The 24,840-nt window shown below is 39.5% G+C and overlaps 2 protein-coding genes across 7 annotated transcripts in view; both read left to right on the forward strand.

The window, feature by feature from the left end:
• coq8b (coenzyme Q8B) overlaps positions 1-11,123 on the forward strand; it is a 17,723-nt gene extending 6,600 nt beyond the window's left edge. For all 3 annotated transcript variants that reach the window (XM_077565694.1, XM_077565693.1, XM_077565695.1), the window contains exons 7-16: positions 2,536-2,655; positions 2,765-2,850; positions 3,621-3,761; positions 3,823-3,904; positions 4,925-5,018; positions 5,780-5,921; positions 6,745-6,852; positions 6,942-7,007; positions 7,090-7,176; positions 8,127-11,123. In XM_077565694.1, coding sequence (XP_077421820.1) covers positions 2,536-2,655; positions 2,765-2,850; positions 3,621-3,761; positions 3,823-3,904; positions 4,925-5,018; positions 5,780-5,921; positions 6,745-6,852; positions 6,942-7,007; positions 7,090-7,176; positions 8,127-8,435 — 1,235 coding nt within the window. In that variant the 3' untranslated portion in view covers positions 8,436-11,123. The remainder of the gene's footprint in view (positions 1-2,535; positions 2,656-2,764; positions 2,851-3,620; positions 3,762-3,822; positions 3,905-4,924; positions 5,019-5,779; positions 5,922-6,744; positions 6,853-6,941; positions 7,008-7,089; positions 7,177-8,126) is intronic.
• A 4,708-nt stretch (positions 11,124-15,831) lies between these two features.
• numbl (NUMB like endocytic adaptor protein) overlaps positions 15,832-24,840 on the forward strand; it is a 58,612-nt gene continuing 49,603 nt past the window's right edge. For 2 of the 4 annotated variants that reach the window (XM_077566561.1, XM_077566562.1), the window contains exon 1: positions 15,832-15,933. In XM_077566561.1, coding sequence (XP_077422687.1) covers positions 15,860-15,933 — 74 coding nt within the window. In that variant the 5' untranslated portion in view covers positions 15,832-15,859. The other 2 variants (XM_077566565.1, XM_077566564.1) reach the window with 2 other exon arrangements.

The following is a 24,840-nucleotide window of genomic DNA, read 5'->3' on the forward strand; positions in this document are numbered from 1 at the left end:
GATGCCATCACACCACAACAAAAAAGGTAATGTATTTTTTTATTGTTTAAATATTGTACAATGGTGTAAATGTATAAAACATAAATAGAAATAAAAATAGGAATTTTCTTTTTTTGGAGCTTGGTAACGGATTAATTGCATTTACATTATTTCCTATGGGAAAAAATGTTTCGGAGGTTGAACAATTCGGACATTGAACACTCCGCTGGAACGAATTATGTTCAAACTCTGAGGTACCACTGTAGCTTTTTCATTCATTAGTCGAGCTACTTTCGTGTTTACATAGCGATAGCAAAGTTGCGTTCACAGATGTTTCATCGTCTCGGTAATTCCCATAGATTATTCAGTCCTCACAGTCCATTTATATGTTCTGGTGTTGGTACTGCGCGAGCCCAGAGTAACTCCTATGAACATCCAATGCATCCGTTCAAACGTCACACAGGTACAGTATGTCCTGAAGCTAACATAACGATTACCAACTAAACTATAACCACACCGCAAGGAATTCCGCAGGAGGCGACAGAGGTTTTAGGGAGAATCTCGTTTCTCTGTTGTGGTATTGAAATAGGAGGACAAGATGGTAAGAGAATTAAGATCCATCCTTCACCTTTCAACCCATCATAGTTCAGCTAAGTGAAGTTTGTTGCATCAGCAAACACGCTCACTCTTTTGTAATCTAAAAATAACCTGTTGGGGAACATGAACGGTATCGATTTAGTGTTTCGACATGGTATCTCAGAATAAAAAAAATAAACATATGAAAGAACGCCATGAAATAAAACAAAAACGAATGTGACGGCATGAGAATAAATTGTTGATCAGATTGGGACGGTCACGCCACTATTTTGGAATATTTTAAGTACAGTAATTTCTGGACTATGAGCCGCTACTTTTTTTCTCTCTTGCATTCGACCCTGCGGCTAATACAAAGGTGGGGCTTATCCATCAGATCACAAATGGGGCGCACTATAAAAGAAGCGCAAGGGCGTCAGGCAGAGCAAAACAAACCGAGTGAGCCCAAATACAGTAGGAGAGACAGAATGAGAACGAGACAATTTGCGCCCTCATTATGGAAAAGAAAGTAGCGGGAACCCGGTGCGCTAACATTAACCCTATAAATCCTGAACCATGAAGTATATGAGAGAACATTGTGATTCAATGGGAAAAATATATTATATTCATGAAATAGAGGGCTCAAAATGTCTTGTATTTAATATATGTTTGGCTCCATAGGGTTAAAACACCTGCGTCTTACAGTCGGGTGCGGCTTATATTTTTAACAAACTCAAGTTTTCCCCAAATTTAGCTAGCGCGGCTTATAGTCAGGTGCGCCTTATAGTCCAGAAATTACTGTAGTAGAAATGTGTTTTTCCATTATGCGGTTTGACATTTCATATTTATATGACTAGCAACCGATTTGTTTCATGTCGCAGATGTTGTGACATCGTTTATTCTGGTTTGCAAAAAACTACACATATTTTTAGTTGTGTTGACTTCTTATGGAAGGTTAAATATTACATTAAAAAAAATAAAAAATTCTGCCTTTTTTGGCCTGGTCCTTGTTTTGAATAAAAAAGAAACTAACATTAATGATCAATATTGCCTGATATTAAGTACTTACATTGTGAATACATTTTTCAGCCGTACCGGCCAGGCTATGTTGTGGTCTATTTAAAGAATGAATTTGATATTTGAAAATATATAACATATTTTGTTGTCTGTTCTTACAGTATCAGAAAGCAACAGTGTTCAGGGATAGGTTATCTGTTAATGTGTTTGAATATACTGTAAGAATGTCATTTTTGGGTGTTTTATGATTGTCTACATTTACAAATGTATTTAAATGTAATTTATCACAATGTTTTGAATATCTAAATGATTATCGTATTGAATCGAATCATATTGCTCTCAAACATAATCAAATCGTATCGTATCGCTCCTAAACTTAATCAAATCGTGTCAAACCATTTCACTCAGAAATATATATATTTTTTTTGTTTTTTAAATCAAATCTCAACCTGTGTTTCAAGTAGTGTTGTTCCGATATCGTTTTTTGGCCTCCGATACCTATTCCGATACCCATATTTGCAGTATCGGCCGATGCCGATACCATACTGACACCTACGTTTTTTTTTTAAATTTCTCAATCTGAAAAAGCTTTCCTGCCATTGGTTCAGAGCATTCAAGGGCCAATAGGATATGTTAGCTCGGCATGCAGTGAACACGTTGCACATCAGTGAATGTCGTTCATGAGCAAGACACAAGATGCTGCATCCAAAGTCCTATATTAGCGTCAGAATAATTGGCATCGGCATGTTCCTTGTTAGTACTCACCAATACCACTGTTTTAATGCAGTATCGGGGCCTCTGCCGATACCAGTATCGGCATCGGAACAACACTAGTTTCAAGTCGTCAATGGAATTGTCCTCTTGCCAGAGATTCCCAACCCTAATGGAGACAGGTTTAAACTTCTAAAATATGTGAAATGTTTTGTTGTCCAATTTTTCAAATGTACTCACGCTTGACTCTTGCAGATATGAATGCCTTGCTAGACTCGCCGCTTCTGTCCGAAGCCAATGCGGAGAGAATTGTCAACACACTCTGTAAAGTTCGTGGAGCTGCACTTAAGATAGGACAGATGCTAAGCATACAAGGTACGTGCCACACTTATGGAATCACTGCATCGGTAGTGCTTCATACTTCTCATACAAGTGACTGTTCAAATATTTATCTCATAGGCTTTGTCTTGTTTCCTCTCCCCAGACAACACCTTCATCAACCCCCAGCTTCAGAAGATCTTTGAGAGGGTCCGACAGAGTGCAGACTTCATGCCAATCTGGCAAATGAATGTAAGCAAGAATGATGCAGAAATGCAAATGCATACAGTGCATCTGTAAAGTGTTTACAGCACTTCTCTTTTGTTTTTACACACAATTTATTCATATTACAACCTTATGCCAAAATTGATTAAACTAATTTGAAGCTTTAGCTTGATCACATTGCTCGAGTTTCCTTAAAGGTACAGGACATGTTTTTAAGCAACGGAGACAGTAAAATGTCTGTCAACAATTTTCACTCCCTCATCGTAAAAACTCTAAAAATAAAATGAATCCACACCGAAGCTTCTTTCTTCAAATTCTCCTCTTTCAAATCTTGCGCTTATGCTAACAGTGTTATGTTTTACTGCATCCATGAGCTGGACTTTGAAACTGGATACAGTCACAACGTCAGTGCGTCAGGGTGCAACAGTTGCACCTGAATGTAAATTGCTGGCGTCGGGCCGAAACCTTGTACGTCCAAAATAGTAACTTTTCAGGAGACCCCAAAACCGTCATGTTTAACATTGCATCCTCAAAGAGAGCAAGCCATTTTCAACACTTCAGGTTAGTCAATAATTTGTAAAAAAATAAATAAATAAATAAGATAAAATAAATGATAATGTGTGGAATGACCAACAGTATAGGTTTTTGAAAATACAGTATATGAATTTTACTCAATTGTGACATAGAAGATTTTGGCCTGACAACTAATTTGAACTTCAAGGCAAAGGCTTTCAATACTTATGTACTGTACATGCAATTTCTTATTTTTGTTTCCCCCTTGTTCACCATACTTCTAGAATGTCTTGGAGAAAGAGCTGGGTCCAGGTTGGAGAGAAAAGCTATCATCCTTTGAAGACAAACCCTTTGCCGCAGCTTCCATTGGCCAGGTGCATCACGGGGTTTTGAAAGATGGCAGAGAAATCGCAATGAAGATCCAGGTAGGAATGAAATGTAACTTTATCATCTTCCATTTTGTTGATCTTTTTATTTTCTTCCCAGTACCCCGGAGTGGCAGAGAGTATCCATAGTGACATAAACAACCTGATGTCAATACTGAAATTGAGTGTGATTCTACCTGAAGGTAACTCCTGTTTTAAGTCTAAAGTCAATTTTATTTTTATTCTTTAACTGTTTCAGTGTCTGAGTCATTTGATGTAATTTCTAACATCGTAATGTTGTTTATTAACTAATTCACTGCCATTGACGGCTATTGACATCAAAAATTCATTTGAACTATTTCTATTAGTTTAATTTTTTTCCCCACTTTTGTTAACAAGAGTATGAAAAGCTAGAAAAAAAAATTATTGTGCCTTTAGAACAGATATCACATTTATGATTAATCGTGAGTTAGCTATTGAAGTCATGCGATTAATTACAATTAAAAATTAGGAGCGTTGGGCAATTAAAATCGTAATCAATTGCATGACTTGAGTTAACTCACGATTAATCACAAATGTTATATCTGTTTCAATGTACAGTAAAATAAATCTAGGTTTTCATACTCTTGTTAACAAAAGTGGAAAAAATGTTAAACTAATAGAAATAGTTCAAATGAATTTTTGACGTATATAACCGTCAATGGCAGTGAATGAGTTAAACTGCAAGAGGACTGCATACTGTCTATATTGGTCTTACTGGGGATGCCTGGGTCACAATTTTTTTGCATCAGAGTCTGTATCGAGTCACTGCCAATATCAAGTCCCATTTGCCATCTTTGTACCTCAGAATTATTTTGTCGCTTAATGGCCTTTAAAAATTAAGCGCATCCACACACAAAAAAAATTATTTTTGCCCAACACAGATCCGATGAAAATGATGTGATTAATTTGGCCCCGATTTTCAATCACATGATTGGTTTGGGACAACTGTCCTCAAACTTGTTTTAGTGGTAGCATTTTTAGTTTACACCACAGGGTGGTGCTCTTGTTCCTCATCTAATGCCTGAATATACTTTACGTTTTGGGCAGGTGTTAGTTTTTTTAAAAACACAGGAATGTTTTGAACATTTAGTTACATAAACTCTATTGATGCATTTTAAGGCAATATTGACAACTTCCTTGCTTTAGAATATTTAATTTCACATGTATTTATTCTTTTCCAGGCCTTTTTGCAGACAGCAGCTTAGAGGTCCTTCAGAGAGAACTAGCATGGGAGTGCGACTATGAGAGGGAAGCCGAGTGTGCCAAGAAATTTCGGTAAGTTTGTGTATTGGATTGAACATTTGTTTCCACGGAAAGTCAAGTTATGAGTTCCTAAAATGTCACAATGATCAATAAACGCAAAATGGATTACATGGTCGTTTAATTTTTCATGCTGTCTGTTATTTACTGCCCGATGTAACAACATGAGAACTTAAGAGAGAGACATTGAAACTCCAGTTGTTCCTGATGCTGTGTCATCTGTAGGTAAATGAGAAGATAGTGTTAAAGCACTTTGAGTGTCTTGACGGTAGTTATGTGCTATGCATGTGAAATACCAATGCATATTTTCATGTTTAAAATAGAATAAATGTAGTTGTATTTGTTGACCTAGTTTGTACTTACCTGTGCCCCGTCTTTGCGTAGGTTGTTTACAGTCATGTGACGTCATAGGCTAGAGAGTTCCCCCCAAAAAATGTTTAAACTGCCACTAAGATCTGTCTCTTTTTTTTAATTTTATTTTTTTATAGTTAGTTACTGTAGGTAAGGTTATGCAAACAATACATGCAAGAATGACCTCATTAAATTTTGGTCCAAATTGAGTAAAGCTTCATACTATGGAATGAATTTTCCATGATTGACTTACCGCTTACCAATGTGGGGCAGTGTAGCATCAGTGGAAAAAGTTTGCCCACTTTGCAATGTATGTGATTTTACATATGCAGTATCAGAACCAGGGATCAGTTTAGAATTGCGATATACTGAGTGTGCTTGTACTTCTTTTATACATAAAGACGATATTTGTATCTGGCATACAGGTCACTGCTGGAGGGGGACGCGTTTTTCAAGGTTCCCGAGGTGATAGATGAACTGTCAACACGCAGAGTGCTGGCAATGGAGCTGGTGCAGGGGGTTCCGCTCGACGGCTGTGTCGACCTGGACCAGGAGACCAGGAATCAGGTCTGACTTCATTCAAACCCTTTTAGATCAAAGGGGCTGATAATCACAGAAAATGTGTTTTTTATTATTATTAATCTTTGTTCTAAATATGTCACATTTACTTTATCATGTCAAAAACAAAATACTGTTGTTTTAAACTCATGAGAATTCGAATCAGCCGTCAGACCTGGAATTAACTCTTTTACCGCCCAAAAACGTTTAATGACGTATGGTAAAATCCAAATGAATGCTGCCAAAAACGTTAATTGACGCTTACGTATTTTTAGTTTTTTTCTCAATGGGCAGTTCAAAGTGTTGTGCAGCCTGGTCAATAAACTTGTGAAATCACAAACACCCACTAACTATGGCCAGCAGATGGCAGCATTGTATCTCTTTTCAATGGGCTCCCATTAGAATGGAATTACACTGAAACATGACCAATCTGATGAAATAGAACGTTTTCAAGATGACGTGAATGATCAAAGCCTTTGTCACATTAAATCTAATTCACAGAGCGTCATTAAACAAAAAAATATTAGTGTCAAAGTCACTGTTGTGCAGAAAATGTATATTTTCACAAAAAGCTTGTTTTCTCATTATGTTTCAAATTTCGCTCAATGTCACTCAAATGACCTATTTTCAAATGGTGATTACTAAAGAACGGAATAAGGTAGAAACATACGTTTTTTTTCTAATGGAAAAATGGAACGTGATCTTTTATTTGTTTTTTGCCTTGAAAGATGAGTTAAAATGCTCGAAATCGTCTGGCACTGTTGGGGGTTGTTTTTTGGATAACGTGTGGCAGTAAGAGTTAAACACGCATGCCTCACTCCAAAATTTTCAGATCTGCTTCAACATCCTCCAGTTGTGTCTCAGGGAGCTTTTTGAGTTCAGGTTCATGCAGACGGACCCAAACTGGGCCAACTTATTTTACAATTCGGAAACAAACAAGGTGAGAAGGACTAGTCATTGTATATAACATAATTACTAAATGCAGACTTGTATGAAAATCAGTCAACGTGCAAATCAAAATTTCCTCAGGTGATTCTGTTGGATTTTGGAGCATGTCGAAGTTACCCGGAATCATTTACAAATGACTACATAGAGGTAAGACGGATATAAAAATATATAATTGGGATTTGGTTTAGGTTTAAAGTTGCTTGTATCTTTGTTTGACGATCGTAAACAGGTGGTGCATGCAGCTTCTGGAGGTGACCGAGCAACTGTTCTCTCTAAATCCAAAGACCTGAAGTTCCTGACAGGTTTCGAGACTAAGGTAAGATAAAATAGTTTCTGCTGTTCTGCTCATTCATTTTTCATAAGGTTTAGAATTCACCTGTCTCTATTTTTCTACTTCATCCCCCTTTCTCTGCTTGATGTGGCTGCCATATCTCAAAACCACCATTCAAATCTGTATCTGTTTTTGCACATTTTTTGCTAAAGATCCTTGATATGGAATTTAATTTGCCCATGTCATGTCATAGACAGAGCAGAGAGAGAGAGATTGATAGTGAGTTGTGTGTACTTTGTGTGTCACATTTCAACTTCAACTGAGATTATGACCCTGAAATGTCAACCAACAACAGTGGCCTGACCCCACAAATGTCCTAAAAAATCCATGGACAAGAATTCCTATTAGACCAACATTGTACCTTAACTCATTCACTGCCATTGAGGGCTATAAACGTCAAAAATTCATTTGAAATATTTCTATTATTTTAACATTTTTTTCCACTTTTGTTGAAAATCTAGATTTTGACTAGTGAAGTCATGCGATTAATTACGATAAAAAACTTTAATCGCCTGAAGCCCCGAATTTTTTATATTTTCTTTTTCTTTTCTTTTTTTATTCATTCACTGCCGTTGACAGCTATAAACGTCAAAAATTCATTTGAACTATTTCTATTAGTTTAACATTTTTTTCCCACTTTTGTTAACAAGAGTATGAAAACCTAGAATTTTTTTACTATACATTTAGAACATATAGAATTTGTGATTAATCGTGAGTTCACTAGTGAAGTCATGTGATTAATTACAATTCAAAAAAATTCATCGCCTCTTGCCCCTCATTTTAAATAATCTTAAAAAAAGAGAGAAGAATTTATGGCAGTGAATGAGTTAAAAAAAAAATATTCTCACAGGTGTGGAAGTTCAAGTCCATTTTTTTTCTAGAGTTTGACATTTCAGGATGCATGCCAAGTTCATTCGCTACGTGTTTGCCACCAGGCCTTCAAAGACGCTCACGTGGAGGCCGTGATGATTCTCGGTGAAGCTTTTGCGTCTTCCGAGCCCTTTGACTTTGGCACCCAGAGCACCACCCAACGCATCCAAAGCCTCATCCCCGTTATGCTGCGACACCGCCTCACTCCTCCACCAGAGGAGAGCTACTCCCTCCACCGCAAGATGGCCGGCTCCTTCCTCATCTGCTCCAAACTGAAAGCACGCATATCGTGCAAGGACATGTTTCTGGATGTGTACAACGCCTACCACCAGAGGAGGCGGCAGGCTGAGCAGGTAGCACAGGCCAGCGCGTAGACAACTCCCAGGAGATTGGCAGCCTAGAAGGCTTTGATACTGTGATGGAGGATTACAGTACAATCTCTCTGACTATGATGTTATTCTCTCATGAGTACTGAGTCTCAGTTTGGCTGCTGATAAGCCCATGGTGGTGTAATATTATTGTCTCTCTGCGACTCCTCAAGGTTCCACTAAGCTTTCATGACTGTGTATACCACGGGGGCCTGGGGCGGCAACCTTAAATACTCAAAAAGCCATTTGGACTGCCTCCCAACAAAGGGGAAGAAAAAACAAAACACTGGCAGCCGCAAAACCCTTTGACATATAAAGTGAGGATAACACTGCACATATTGTTGTTGTTCTCTTTTAACCCGTATGTATAAGAAACTATAGTGTGTTGTAGAGCTGGGCCATATGGCCGAAATATAAAATCTGGATTTTTTCAGTCATTCAAGTACGATTATGATTTTAAGCGATTTTTATATAATAAACCCACCAAATGTTTATTTAAAGGTTTCATTCGTTCAAAAGTAATTCCTATGCAAAATGTTCAGACAACAATAATGTAAAGCCTACCGATTCTAAATCACTTTTAACAACAACATAAACTTGACATTCATAGTCGGTAGCTATTGTGAACGTGTTGTAAACCACCCATCCAGCATTCTGTTACTTGTGCAAAATTACAACTCACAATAACATTTGGATGTAACAGAACATAAGAACAGCTTTTAATAATCTAGAAGACAAAATTCAATTTCACGATTTAGCCCCAAATTTTTTTGAGATTTTCAAAATGACGATTAATTAATCGTGTGTTGCATTAACGCATTAACACCAGTGAACTGCTCCAGAAAACATGGAATTATATTTTATTTTTGTTATCAAAGCTGCTCTCTGTAACAATTTGTCCAAAAATATCTTTACAATAGCCTTTTTATTTGACCATATATAACTGAAACATTTTCTAATTAGTAGATTAACACCTTAGCTATTCACAATGGGTACTCCTGCAAGCCTCTGGCCAATAGTTTTCGGACTGGATTTGGGTTCGAATTTCCTCTTTCTGCCGGTGTGACGTCATGTGCGCATTGTGTATGTGAAGAAGAATGTGTGCAGTTTCATTTTTCATCAACAGGTGGCAGTAGCGGTTCAAAATTGAATTTTCACTAAGGAACTTTCAGTTTACGTTGATTATGGCGGCGCCATATAGACAAAAGAGGTAATGTTATACCTGAAGGAAGAACACATTTTCCATGAGGACAAGCAAATTGCGTCTTTTTTTTTTTAGCTCATGCCAGCGAGTGAAAGTCGGGCCAATGTTGATCTTTGACTGTTCTTTAATCCGGGTAGCTTCCCTTACTCGTTTTTTTGTTGTTGTCTCCTCAGACAAAACCTTTCAGTTTTGTCTTTAAGCTTCTGCCAGGAAAGCAGTAATTGTGCTCCAACATTCAAATTGACTTCCGTCTTTGTAACGAATGGGGAAAGGGGCAAGTGACGTACGGCATAAAGCATTCAGCACATTTGTAGTTTTTTTGTGTGGCAGTGTTCCTACCATCCTCCTCAAAATTCCTTAATGCCAGTAAAAATGCTACAGACCCCCTGAGGCCATGGCAAAGGTACCATTCTACTAGTTTTAAGTCGATGTTTCATCATAACAGTTTTGAAAATATTTTATTAAGGTTGAAAAGTTCCTTAGTGCTGCTTTAAATAACGAAAATAATCTGGCTCTGACTGAAAAAATGCTTGGTTCAAGCCTGCTTTCAAATAAAATAGTTAATGTCTATTTGAGTCCTAATATTTATAAAAATGAACGGCAAACTTAAATTATCCACTTGCGGTGAGCCAAAAATGTGGTTTGCGTCTGTTTTCTGTTATTGTTTGATCACACGTGGAACTTGCAGTCAGCTATCAACTTGAAATGAAAAGGACTATTTCACTTAACAATGTAAAATGTATACTGTATAAATAGCCAATTAGAATATGTTGGCACTTCAGCGCTTGTAAGATATCACCTTCATTTTCATATGCAATTTTAAACTGTCATTTGTGAGGCTATGTTTGTTTGTTGTAATGTAGTTCATGTAGGTTTCTGAAGAAGCCTTTCTTTTATATTTATCCATGGTTTAATATCTCAATAAATCTTGGAGCCAGGTGTCACACATTGGAGGTTGTAATGCATTATTTGAGCTACTTAAAAAAAAAAGATTATTTATTTTAGTGTTACAAGAGCACCATCATTTTAAAACAGAATTATATTTGTCCCCGACCTGATCCCTCCCTACCCCACTTGTATTGATGTGGCTGATTATGCACATTTTTTGAAAATGTTTTTTTCCCCGTCCCCATTGCTTATGTTTTCCTCTTTTTTATTTGAGACCTGGGGCACCGCTTTTGGCGACCCGACAGGATTCCCATTCTGTCTCCCTTTGTTGTTGTTTTTGTTTTCTTGGACAGGTTGTAACTGTATTCAATTTCATTTTTTGATTTTTGTGTGAGATTTGTGTTTTCCTTGCACATTTCAAAAACATGAATGGTAATTTAAAGACTCTAAATTGCTCATTATTGTGAACATGAGTGTGAATGGTCAACAAATATAAAGCGAAATATGCTCCCATGATGCTGATTGAGTTGAGTGGTAAAAAATGAATATGTATATTAATTGGAAATAATAATAAATAAATAAATAGTCATTTGTGAATGATGGATGTGTGTTTTTTTCCATCTAAATTAGCCAGCTTGTGTTTGTGAATTTGCTTGTACGACGCCAAACTGCCTCTTTAATGGAAACATCTGTGCACTTGCCTTGCTGTAAAGCATACAATACATGTCACATGTACATTTGTGGAAATATAATAAAATAAATATGCATAATGTAATGCTGAATTTACATTGTTACTGGTTGTCATGGCGGACTGTTTGTCCGGAATTTTATTCTCCATATTCAAGTCTGTGACGATGTCTGTGGGATTTCTGCTGTGTCCTGGAGGCTCTAAGGTGCACCACATTTTGGTTCACGGTCTGAACATGGATGCCAGACATTCCCTCCCAGGGGGTTCTCATGTGAAGATCCGGCATGTTCTTCACATTCTGTCGAGGCTTTCTATTGATTAAATATGAAATTGTGGATGCCGGGCAGCTTTGAAGCACATTTGTAGCCATGGCAGACTGGACTGCTTGTCATACACAACTTTATGCCCCCTCCAGGGTTCAATAAATATTTGATAATATTAGTCTTCATTCAACAACTATTAATAGCTCTTCTATCAAAATGTTAAAAAGCCCATTATTCACATACATACCGCACAGTGCCAGACAATGCCAGCAAATTCTCTCTCTCTCTACCTTTCCCCCCGCTTTCCTCTCTCTCTCTCTCTCCCCCCTCTCTCTCTCCCTCCCTCCTTCCCTCCCTATCTCTCCCCTCCCCCTCTCTCACCCCTCTCTCTACCCCGTGTCTCTCTCTCACCCCTCTCTCACCCCTCTCTCTACCCCGTCTCTCTCTCGCCCCTCTCTCTCTCTCTACCTCTTCCCCCTCTCTCCTCTCTCTCTCTCTCTACCTCGTCCCCCCTCTCTCCTCTCCCCCTCTCTCTATCTCTCCCCCTCCCTCCCTCTCTCTCTCCCTCTCCCCCTCTCTTGCCCCACTCTCTCTCTCTCTCTCTCTACCTCTCCCCCCTCTCTCTTTCTCTCTCTCTACCTCTTCCCCCTCTCTCCTCTCTCTATCTCCCTACCTCCTTCCCTCCCTCTCTCTCTCCCCCTCCCCCTCTCTCACCCCTGTCTCTACCCCGTCTCTCTCTCGCCCCCCTCTCTCACCCCTCTCTCTACCCCGTCTCTCTCTCGCCCCCCTCTCTCCTCTCCCCCTCTCTCTATCTCTCCCCCACCCTCCCTCTCTCTCTCCCTCTCCCCCTCTCTCGTGCCCCTCTCTCTCTCTCTCTCTACCTCTCCCCCTCTCTCTCTTTCTCTCTCTCTACCTCTTCCCCCTCTCTCCTCTCTCTCTCTCTCTCCCCCACTCTCTCTCCCCTCTCTCTATCTCTCTCCCTCTTCCCCCCTCTCTCTTTCTCTCTCTCTCTCTCTTTCACTCTCTCTCTCTCTCTCACACGGCAATCACGGATTCACTCTGTGCTGTTTGCTCATGCTGTTGTCTCACGTCACGTCCATCCTGTTTTGTCCATGACGGCCTGAAATGAGGCTGCCGCAACAGCAGGGAACAAAGTATACACAGTATAACCTACAAGGCCATGTTGTCATTTTTAATGAAAGGTGAAATAAGGATGTATTTGTAAAAGCTTTATTGTTTAGTGGAAAGCTGTGAGCCAAGATTGTCTGGCTGTATTGATCTGTCCTTGGAGTTTAAGACCTCTGACAAATAATCTTTTATTGGAGGTGGTGTTTGACCAGCATATTCCCCTGACAGTGGTATAGATTTGGAGACATTATAACACTATCATCTTGGCTAAAGTATTGGTCGATTGAGTCAATGCTAGCAAGAATGGCACTATCACAGAAACCAATTTAGCCTCAAGGTAAAGTTGACTTTCTTTTTTAATAAGAGGAAAATGCTACCTTGAGTTCCTTCTCCATTAGCGCTGGCGTGTTGTCATTATGCTACAGCTGAGCTACTATAGCTGTTCTCTCTATCCTAAACAGCACAGCTACTGAGGTGTTGCTGCAATGGGTCGGATACACTCCATTAAAATTGCAGTTTATTTTTTGTAGGACTGGGGAACCATTGCAGTTAATGACTACAGCACATGGTAGGGGAGAAAAGTTTATTTTGTCTCCTGCAATGTACTGTTAAGTCTATCCCTTATCTCCCCCCCCGGATTTAAAATAAAATCTTCTGATCACTATTTATCAAAAAGAAAGTAACATATGATATGACCATTTATGAAGTCATATATCGCTGGTGTCGGGCCAAAACCTCACGTCACCATTTGGTAACATCAAATTAAAAAAAAAAAAAAATCTCTACTAACGTTCAGTTCACATGCGTAGGTGTTTTTTTTGTTTTTTACAAATTACTGACCAATCTAAAATGTTGAAAATAGCTTGCTCTCGTTGACGATTTAATGTCAATGGTTGAACAAACATGTCGTTTTGGGGGTCTTCTGAAAAGTGACTGTTTTGGAGGTACACAGTTTTGGCCCAACACCAGCGATATATAAATCACATCTATAAACATATTCTGATCAGTAGTGCCAAAACCCTTTTGTTAAAAATGTTTGGCTGAGGGGCCAATGTGAGCAGTCTTGAAATTTCAGAGTGCGTCTTGATCCCTTTATTACCGTCCGTCCGTCTTCTTCCGCTTATCCGGGGTCGGGTCGCGGGGGCAGCAGCTTTAGCAGGGAAGCCCAGACTTCCCTCTCCCCAGCCACTTCAGCCAGCTCATCCGACGGGACCCCAAGGCGTTCCCAGGACAGCCGAGAGACATAGTCTCTCCAGCGTGTCCTGGGTCGTCCCCGGGGCCTCCTGCCGGTAGGACGTCCTACCGGCCTACCCTTTATTACGATTTACTTTATTCAAACATAAGATTTTCTAGTTCACTGGTAGCGCAGTGGTTCACTTGCCTGACTTCGATGCAGATAGTTTAGTTGTTTGTTTATGTGCCAGTGCCCTATGACAGGTGACCAATTCATGGTGTACCCTGCCCTTCACCCAATTCAAGTGGGAACCAGCTCCCAGAAACCCCAAACAGGAAAACCAGTACAAAATGCATCTAATTGCATCTCATGTTCTTTATTTATGTAACTTTAGTTGACCATTTGTAATGGTATTATCTTTTGATAAAAAAAACAACAACTGTACACTGCATTTCTCTGAATGGCATTTGTGCCATTTACCGCAATGTGGGGTATTGTACAGTCAGCCAAATTCCTTTTCATGAGCCAGAAAGATTGCTCCTTGATTAACTTACACATGTTGAACTTGACAGTAATCACTAATGAATTGGATTGAGAAGTGAATGCATTTTGACAACACGTAAAGTACAAGTAGTGACCTCACAGTCACTGTCACGTAAGGCCACTTCCTGACTCTGAGGTGCCTGAGCCATGCTTGCTACTTTCAAAGAGCCAAACGAACAAAGGACCCGTCACTTTCAAGTAGTGTTGTTCCGATACCGATACTGGTATCAGAGGAGGCATGATAGCAGAGGCCCCGATACTGCATTAAAACTAACAAGAGAACTAAAAAGTAACATGCCGATACCATTCATTCTGACCCTAATACAGGACTTTGGATGCAGCATCTTGTGTCTTGCTCATGCACGACATTCACTGATGTGTGACATGTTCACTGCGTGCCGAGCTAAAATGTCCTATTGGCCCTTGAATGCCCTGAACTAATGGCAGGACAGCTTTTTCATGTTGAGAAAAAAAAAAAAACTTGGGTATCGGTATGGTATCGGCATCGGCCGATACTGCAAAGCTGGGTATCGGAGGCCAAAAAACGATATCGGAACAACGCTTCTTTCAAGAAGCAACAAATACAGGAAAAGATATTTACTAACACTAAACAGTGTAACAAATGGCACACCACTCACTTTGTCACATCAAAGGTGGGCAAAAGACTCTGAATTAAGCAACACTGAAGACACTGCCTGCACAGCAGTCATGGTATATGTACAGCTGATTTTTATTATGGAGCTAAAAAAGAAAGTGCTGCTACTATGCAGCTCTCCCAAATGCCTTTGATGGAAAAGCAGAGTGCACCCTGGACTGTACAAACAAGCAATCAATCACACTTCAATCACACATAAGAACAATTTAGAATCCTCAATTAATCTACCAAGATGGAAATGGAGAAAAACATTATTATATCCTTAATAACGCTGTAAAAATTGAACACATAATATTAGGGATGGGCGAGTTTGGTATCAGGAAGATACCAGGCCTTATTTCAAGGTTTTGGAACTTGCAATCTATTGTGGCCGTTTTACCATCAGGAAACGTTGCCATTAATTTAATGAATTTTAAAAGAAAATGCTGTATTGGGATATAGCTCTTTCTTTAAAAAATGTGTATCATTGCTATTTTTTGGGGGAAATTTTATGTATTAAAGTACTAGTGGTGTTGGTACTTGTAACCTGTGGGGATATATGAAGACACAATCCATCCATCCACTTTCTGAACTCTTTCACACAATTTTAAAGTAATTTGATTAAGCAAATAACATAACATAACAGCTCAAGAATGAAAACAACATAAAGAACCAAAAAGAAAACTGAACTCATGTTTAGAACACAGGGCATGGAGTAATTTAGATTTTTGTTTCTCACCCCCCACCCCAATTTTATGCGCTTTCCATGTAATGTGACGTCAAGTGGAGAGCAACCACAGTGGGCGATTTACCGCACAGTGGCGCAGTGGAGCGATGGAAACACGCCTGCCTTTCCCCCCCTTTCCCCTGTCCTTTCTGGAAAACATCAATGGGAAGTGTGGATTTGCATGTCCGGCCGCGTGTGCCAATGGGCGCACCGGGAAGGCAGTCTTAGCGGGTGGAGCCGGACGGGAGCAGCCCAGTAAGTGCACAGTGAACAGGCAAAGCATCCGAGCTTCCCTACTTATGCGCCACACAAATCTACGCTGACTTGAAAGCATCCTTCTTTTTGATGCCTTTTAGCTTCAATGCATGCGTAAGGTTGTCTTGTTGTAACGCCGCGTGTTATGTGTGTGCGTGTGCTGAGTGTGTGAGTGTGAGAGAGTGGCAGCCTGCTTGAGTAACGCCTAACAGCGACACCATACATTGCCGTCATAGAATCACTGAGAGGGTGGAGAAGATCTTTGGCATCTTCGGAAATACCACTGAATTCTCTTTTTGATACGTTCTCGCGCTGGATTTACTGAAAGGAGCCGGCCATCCGTCGTTGTTGTGGGTGAGTTGGCTGAATTGAAACCAATCCTGCATCTCTCTTTACTTCCACGGTTCAGTGAAAGGGCTCGCATATGTAACAATAGCACGATGCACTTAGAGATTGTAAGTGGAGTAGATGAGTGATTTATTATTCGATGGGCGATTAGCATCTCTCTAATTTTTCTATTGGGTATGTGAAATGAATGAAACGTGACCCTGTCTATGGTAACAGCACACGTCCACAATACAACATGGGGGGGAAAAAACAAAACAAAAAACTATTTCATAGTGGAACTTGGATCTGCCTTAAAGCAAGGTTTATGTTACATATAGCTATTAAATAAATGAAGGTCCAAATATTCCATTGTCTATACTTATCTTTTCCTCTGTTTTTGTGAGATTTTCCCCCCAGTATTTAACTAATTGCTTGATTTGATTTAATCTTTATTTATCTAGAACAATAAATAAACACAATGAACGTAAACAAAGAAGAGATTCATACAAACCATTTGGTTCGAGAATAGTTCCAGAACAGTTCCAGTACTCCATAGTTCTACTTCTACCTGTATGCAGATCCTCTCAGTCTGTCAATTTGTGCTTTCCCCAGGCCTTGTCATGTAATCTCAAAGACAGATTGTTATTAATAATTTCTTGAGGGGCAAACCATGGTACCCAAGAAAGTTTCATTTAAGACACAAGCCTTGGTATAGAGGCCAGAGAATACATACATGCAGTTCCATTGTCTGTAGAGCTCCATCTGTTCCATGACATGCCATTCCGCAGAGAGTAGTGCTGTTTTTTTTTTTTTTTTTTTTTGGGGGGGGGGGTCTGACCCATTGTTTCAGAGAGCAAAAGACCATCACATGTCGGTGGTGGGTTCAGGCCACTGTAGCCCAGAAGCTGTAAACCACCTGCAAAGATGGTATAAGAGAGGGTGTGATGTTGGTTTAGTGTTGGTCACTACTGGCGCAAAGACGGCTAAGATTTGGTATGTGGACAAAGTTTGGTCTGAGGCTACTTTTCAGGTAGTCGGTACTTTGAGCAAGATAAAAATGTGAGGTTTTAGGACAAATGTACGCTGTACCGTTTATAAGTAGACTGAAAACTGTCAATTTGGTTGTTTGTTCATGTGGTTAAGAAAATAATTTTGTAAACACTTTTACAAACATGTTTCAAAGCAGAGGGTTTTGCAAACTATCACATTTTTGTTCCCATCAAAACATTTGAAAATGAGGGATGTGTATTGTTAGTCAAAACAGAAATAGTGTGGAAGACAGCGCTGTACTGTAGTAGCATTTATGCATATGACATTTCTCCAGCAAGATGTACAGTATATTTACTGCATGCTACTGTGTTACAGACAAGGGTGATAAAAAACACATTTGTGCTGGAAGACCAGCGGGTTTGTGTGCATGCAAGTGGTGCTTTTTGTGTCACTGCTAACTACTGGCCTGCCATGCACAATACATCGTTTTTTTTGTACATTTGTGTGACTAGAAGCTTCAAAACTATAAAGAAAAAAAAAACTTCCCTTTTTTGTGTAAATGTAATTCTGAATTGGCAGAGAGGTGCTATCGAGGTTAGATTTGGAGCAAGGGTAAGTTTATGTTTCCACTAAATGATTTCAATAGCTTGGTTTTAGGGTCAGACCAAAAGTTGCCCAGTAAAAAACATAAAGCAAACATTTGTAAACAAACAAAAATCTGATTATACTCAGACAGACATCCAAAACAATGATCTGCTGGGTTACGTGCGCTCCTTGTTTTGGAGTGTTTGATGTTTTCTTCGGACTAAATATTAAATAGTTGTTGGCTCATGGCTTAGTTTCCCTAGCATTTACAGTATAATGTTTCCACTCCTTCTACTGTATTTGTGATACTACTTTGTAGAGGTGGGCATTTTACAACATTTTGTTGGCCCGTCATTTATCAGCGCCCTGGGAACCCTTCTGTCATTGTTAGCCATCATTTTTTTCAAGCCTAAGCAACTGTAATTGTCAGTCCGTCATCCTTCATTTTATTTTAACCACGCTTCCTTCACACTTTGTCACCATTATTTTGCGGACCGACAGACAGAGGTGGGCAATTTGTCTGTACTGACAGACTGTCCTTCAGTCCACCATTCGTCAATTTTCCACAAACCTCTCAGTCCGTCAGTATCTGGGTTTGGTTTAGATTTGGGGCAAGATTAAGAGTTTTTGGTCTGGAATTGTAATGAAGATTTGAAAACATTAAGACTGTTTGAGTTTAGGACAAATTGGGTCTGATGAAGCTAACTGCTGGAACACTGTCATGAATACACCCAAGCCCTAATCCATCGCATGCATACATTCCACGCACGCACACTTTCCACATCCGCTTAGACCATTTCCCTTTGTACAGCTTTTTTTTTTCTACTTTAAGTCTTGGCTGTCTTTTGTTGCTCGGCCACATGCACCCGCATTCAAGGGGGCAAGGGTTGGCCCAGCTGACAGCACACTTTGACTGGGATCAAAGGTCATCCAGCTGGCCAATCACAGTGATGTCTGCATTGGTCGGCGGTGGGTGAGGGAGTCACCCCCTTTTGTGCCGGTCAGGGTGGGTCTGCTAAACAAGCAGCTCCACTTCCATCCCCGGTCCTGCTACTACCGGTGGCCGGATTGCACTTCCTCCAAGCCTGAATGCTATAGTACAGGGGTGCTCAAATTCGGTCCTCGGGAGCCCCTATCCAGCCTGTTTTCCATGTTTCTCTCCACTAACACACCTGATTCATGATCACGATTGTTATCAGGCTTCTGCAAAGCTTGCTGATTAGCTGACCATTAGATTCAGCTGTGCTGGATAGGGGCTCTCGAGGACCGAACTTGAGCACCCCTGCTATAGTACTTGCTTTTGGCTGCATACTTGCAATTGACATGTTTGAAATGCTGGGACACATTGCGAGAAAAGTCACGCTTGAACCTTGCGTTCATGATTTGTGCCTTCATTTATTCAGTTATTCAATGAACGAAAGGACGCAAATAACTCTTCAACTGAATAGAAAATTACGTCTCTGGTGAGATAAATCAAAGCAACACAATTAAGTAATGGGGTGAGGGGTACTTGAAGTTAAGAATGGGCCAATATTAGACAGGTTTGGTTTAATCACGTTGTCATATTTACGAATATAATACGATGACATCCAATACATGTCAGCAGAGCTCAGAATCTGATGAAATTCACCAAAGTCGCATTACTGTACACAACCTGCGCCAATAATTAGATGTGGTTCCAGTATGCGTAAAGTTTAGTTGACTTTCAGCCACTAAATTGTCAGTTGATGCACAGAGCGCATGTCAAAAGCAACACCCTCGGTAAACACTCGAGCGCAGCTGCGCCATCTACGAATATTGACCATTTGCACCGACGTCACGTGACTAGCATATGACGGACGACGGAAGGAAATGATTGTTAAATGGTATTTACTTAAGTTGGAGATCGCTAGTTTGAAAACAGCCCCTTACCTTCTGTTACCTGCTGTTTTTACCAAGTTAATCAATTCACCGACTTTGTCGGAATTCTCAGCGCACGACCTATATCATTATGTAGTCAATGCCGTCTCTTCTCCTTACACCGGGGCTGATTAAAAAAAAAAAGCTTGTCGCTGGCTGAGTCTCTGGGACGAGATGCTACGCTCACACTCGAGGTTTATCATGCTAACTGACTTATTTTTACACAGTCCGTTCTATGTTGAAACGCTGCGGTGATGTTAGGTTACTATGTTTACTAGCATGGAACAAATGTAGTGGCAAGCTACGCAGTAATTTCATGAATATGACTCCGGCTCCAGAGTGAAAAACTCCAAGCACAAAGACGGAATCCCCCATTATTAAACAGTCAAAAGCACATAATAATTTTGAAAAGGTGCATTTTAAAACTAAGCTGTGTGTTTGTGCAGTTGGAGTGGACGCTAACTATCTATCTGGCTCATTAATGTGATTTAAACGCGCAATTCGACACCTCTGTTACAATCTTTGTTAGAGTGTACGTTTACTAGTAAAATGTATAAACATTTATCCACTAATTACAACATTTATCTACTAACCTTTGGTCGCTGCAAATCCGTGAATACTTTGTGGGCAGCCAGTCTTTTCTGTTGATTGCTGCTATCAATCGACGTAATTCATCTTCATTTGTAGGTATGCGATATAAAGCAACATTTGGTTTACTCCTTTGTCTGTCTGTACAACCGACCGCACAGCAAGATATGACCATTTTATAAGATAATCGATTAGATGAAGGACTTTACGCTGTACGAGATTCAATGGTTACAATACAGGCAAGTGGCTCTTTTGCCGTCCAGCCTCCCCGAGGGGGCGTTCCCATGAGGGCTGTGACATCACGTGCAAAAGGTTAATAGAGCCCATGGTGTATTTCATGTAACTTTGAGCGAGTGCCGGACCCAAGTACTTATTCATTGTATTTCTGTGGGTTTATAAATGATTGGAACTCTAATTTTAAATGCCTGTCTAGAGAACTTTCATGTGTGCAGACTATAGACACAAATTGGTTGCGCTAAAATTGTGATGCTTGCGTGTAAATTCATGTGCACACCTGTTTTTTGTCCATTAGAAATTAATGTTCTTGCTTCAGTGGGCCTTATTCCAGCAAGAAAAACACAAATGGGACTTTCTCTCAATACAATGACCTGAATAAGAGTCATTTCAATTATTACTTTAAGTCATGGGTTCCTTGTTGTACCGTACTGTTTCTTTTGTGGTGACCCATTTCTCCCACTTTAGATGAGAGCTTGAAACCAAAAGGTCAGCAAGCATATGAAACTCTTTCGTTCAGCTGCTGCTGCTTTTAAAAAAAATTTTTTTTAGTTAGTTAGTTTTTCCCAAAATTTCAACTTGCACCTACCACCCACATTTTTTTTTTTACAGGAGAATGTAAACTGAAATTGCTCTTGAAATTAGAAAAAAACAAGTTTAGATGGAGAAAACAATACTGCTGCTAGTTACTGTACTGCATGCTCTACAGCGGTAGAACAAGCAAGCAAACAAACACGATTACATAATCAGGATTATAATCTCTTCTTCCTTCATTTGTGGGAGGTAAATTAGCTAGGCTTGCTGTGCTTTTAGCATGAGATCAGTTGTAATTGTGTTTTATAACATTGTGTTATTTAAAATATCAAAAGCTTTCTCCTTCTCTCTTGATCTGATGTCAGCCTTGTGCAGCAAAGTTTTCCAATAGTGGGGGAGAAAAACAGCACACAATATAGCGTTAGATTGCTCGTGCGTGGATTGATGTAGACACAGCGATTGTTAACAGAGTAGACAACCAAAGCTAAAGCGGAGTACATACAACTATTCGTGAGGGGAGAGGAGAAAAGCTGCGAGGCGAGTGACAACTCAACAGATGTACATCCATGTGAAGTTTAGCTCCGAATTGGCCATTAGTCCCCTTGGTTTGGGGCGGTTGGGCTTCGGTTACAAAATGTACATTTTGTCATAACTACATATCCTTAGATCAGGTGATGTCATTAATATTGGTCAACTGTGGCTATACTATAAACACATTTGACTTATCTTTGACGTCTCGTTGACCTGCTGCATAGTATTAGAACAATTCGTATGAATTTTCATCTCTACTTTCCTCTATTTGGATTCTCATTTTTTTTTTCATGTTAGAATTGTAGTGTAGAAACACTGCGATACAACTATTACATAGAGAACATACATACAGAATTGTATTGTATATTATTGAAGGCAAAGCCAACAGTGTACATTTTTATTTAAAACAGTTTAGCAATTACAAATCCATTGACTAATAAGCAGCCAGAAGTGGTGTAGTACATTGACTGTTCATGTACTAGAAATGGTGGAAACGTCAATCCCTGCCCATTCAAGTGGGTACTTTGCAGATGAAAGGCATATTTTTGCTGATCCGTATTTGTGATGAAGGAGTGTGACAGACTGACCAAAATGGAAGATGGTGAGGGGCGTGGCTGACTGAGGGTTAATGACTATGTGTTTTTTGTCCGCATAATGGATGCTTGTGACTATTAAATCAACAACTCTGAAAAACATAATGTGTTCATAAAAGGCTCAGGCGGAGGTAATAGTAATTATTGGTTCAGTACTCATCAGCCATGCCATTAGGCACACCCACTCGATCCAATGATGTGTAACAAGAGTTGTTTAAAAAATGGAGTCTTTAAAACCATAATTATGCTCTGTCTTGATTAACACTGTCAGCGATATATTCATTTCATTATGTTTATGATTGTGGTTGTAGTTTTTGTACTGCATCATTCTGAGAGCTTTTTGTTATATTTTATTCCCATATTACACGTGCCATTGTCGTGATATTTAAAAAAAAATATATTGTCCATTCCTCATTCAAGCCAAATAACCCTGACAAGACTATTTTTCGATATGATTATGCATGATTAGCACAAATTGCCAATACTGTATGTCAAACACGACTACTGTACTAACACTGCCAGTCACGTCAACTCTAAATCCAACTCTGAATTGGAAATCTATGTGGAAAAAAAATAATAGTAACAGCATGTGTTGTTACCCGTGCGGACCAGTTTGTGGCGTGCTATTCTTGTAAAAGCGTAGTGATGTCACAGCTAATCTTTGAGTCAGTCTCGGTTTAGAAAGCAGTCCCTCTGTTTACCGATGCTATGACTCACTGTTGCTATGGTGAGGAGCTCTGACAGCATCGCTGCTGATGAGGAGCAACTGACTCCACATGACTCTTCTCCTTCCTCTCGCTCTCTCTCCGTCTCCATCAGTCGATCTGCCGCTTCCGTCAGCATCTCCTTTTTATTCTCTCCTTGCTCATGTCTTTGTATCGCAGGCAGTGGCATTTCTTTCCGACTGCTTCCGCGCTCCGTTTTCACCCTGCGCTTAGCAGCATTCACTAAACTTGCACACAGTACATATGATTGTTTTCAAATTCTGTTCTGTTGCAAGAATGTATTTCTATTCGGTGTAGTGATATGTTTTTATGGAACTTTGAGGTAAAATAATAGCTAAATGGCAAAATTGGTGTTGTTATTGAATACAAACATCAAACTTTCCTCTTAATAAAAAATAGAGCCAACAAAAATACTTGTTCATAGCTTGACTCATCCATTTTATCCTCTGCAGCTGGGTACCAGATGTGGTTCGCAGCTGTTTGTACTGTGATCACAAAAACAGAAATGAGTTATAAGTGATCCCCCACAGCAACAAAAACAATCCAATTTACATGCATTAAGATTTGTGCTGTATCTATGAGCGCGGGCGTCTAAACACAATCTTGTACAATCATTATCTTGCCTCATGTGAGTATAAACAATAATAATTTGGAAAAAAGTCTTCCCCATTGCTGTTCATTGTCATCGGCTTGCATTCCTTTAGAAACCTTCACATAAATGCACATTGAACAATCAAGGAAAATAAAAGTAGATTGTAGTAGTAGTAGACCAAGTCTACTCCGAATTTATCAGCATCTGTTAATATACAACTTAAGTAGTAGTTTGCAAAGTAATGGTATTTTTGTCACTTTTAAACTAAATGTATATTGTTTCAACTATGTTATTTTAACTCACATACAGTGGTAGCTTTAAAGTAAAATAAATTAAAATCAAAGAGCAGAATATTGTAATTTTTTCCCCAGTACAATTTCTATTTAACATACGTGCAATAAGGTTTAATTTAATTTTCAAGTAGATATTTTAATTTCCTGTAATTAAGTCCTGTTTAACGTTTGAACCGTGCATAATGTTATAGTGGTATGTATACGTAATAATTTTAAATATGCGTAGTCATGATGGTGGTACTAAAAAGTCCAACTCCTTTAATCTTTTCTACTCTGTTCTCCCTCAAGCTTTTTTTTTTCTGACTTGCTTCCCTTTCCTTCCAAGTCATCGGTTTCTTTGGCCCCTTGCGCTCTCGCTCCTGTCTTTTTCTTTTTTTTTTCTCAGTGAAGGGAAGTAGCATTCACTGCCTGCAGGCTCCCAGTGGAACAAACCCCCCCTTTGTTTGTCTCCACTGGAAGATGAGTAGTCTGTCCAACTAGCAACCCCTGCAGAGGGATTCGGAGTTTGTCAGTGCTGAGGCAGTCACTCAGAAAGGTTGTAAATTAGCCAGCCACTCAAACCATCTTCTCCACAGGCTCCTCCGTGGGCCGCCAGACTGACAGGTAGCATTAAGGTTTTACTTGACGAAACACTGCTTGATTGGCCAGCCAAGAGTTAGGCAGACCCATTAGTTCCCTTGTATTTTTATTTACCATCTTACCAAGACTTCTTGGACATTTCTTTGCATCCGACTTGTGGGAGCTGTTTGGAAAAGGCTCTTTCTCAACAATTTCCCAAACATACACTCCAAGTCTCAGAATTATGGAAGCGTTTATAGCTGGAAAATAAGGACAAAGTCCATGTTTTCTTCCATCTTTATTTTCCGTCAGACGTAATATTGGCCAGGTGTTTGAATACTTTTGCCATAGACCTATAATACAAATGGATTTGTCAAGAAAAATATCATTGCTCTGATGTTGATTTTGTCCAGAGTCCATTCAGCAGCTGCCGGAGTTTCGATGGAAGAAAAATTCCT

Source organism: Vanacampus margaritifer, chromosome 5, assembly GCF_051991255.1.
Source record: "Vanacampus margaritifer isolate UIUO_Vmar chromosome 5, RoL_Vmar_1.0, whole genome shotgun sequence".
Lineage (NCBI taxonomy): Eukaryota > Metazoa > Chordata > Actinopteri > Syngnathiformes > Syngnathidae > Vanacampus > Vanacampus margaritifer.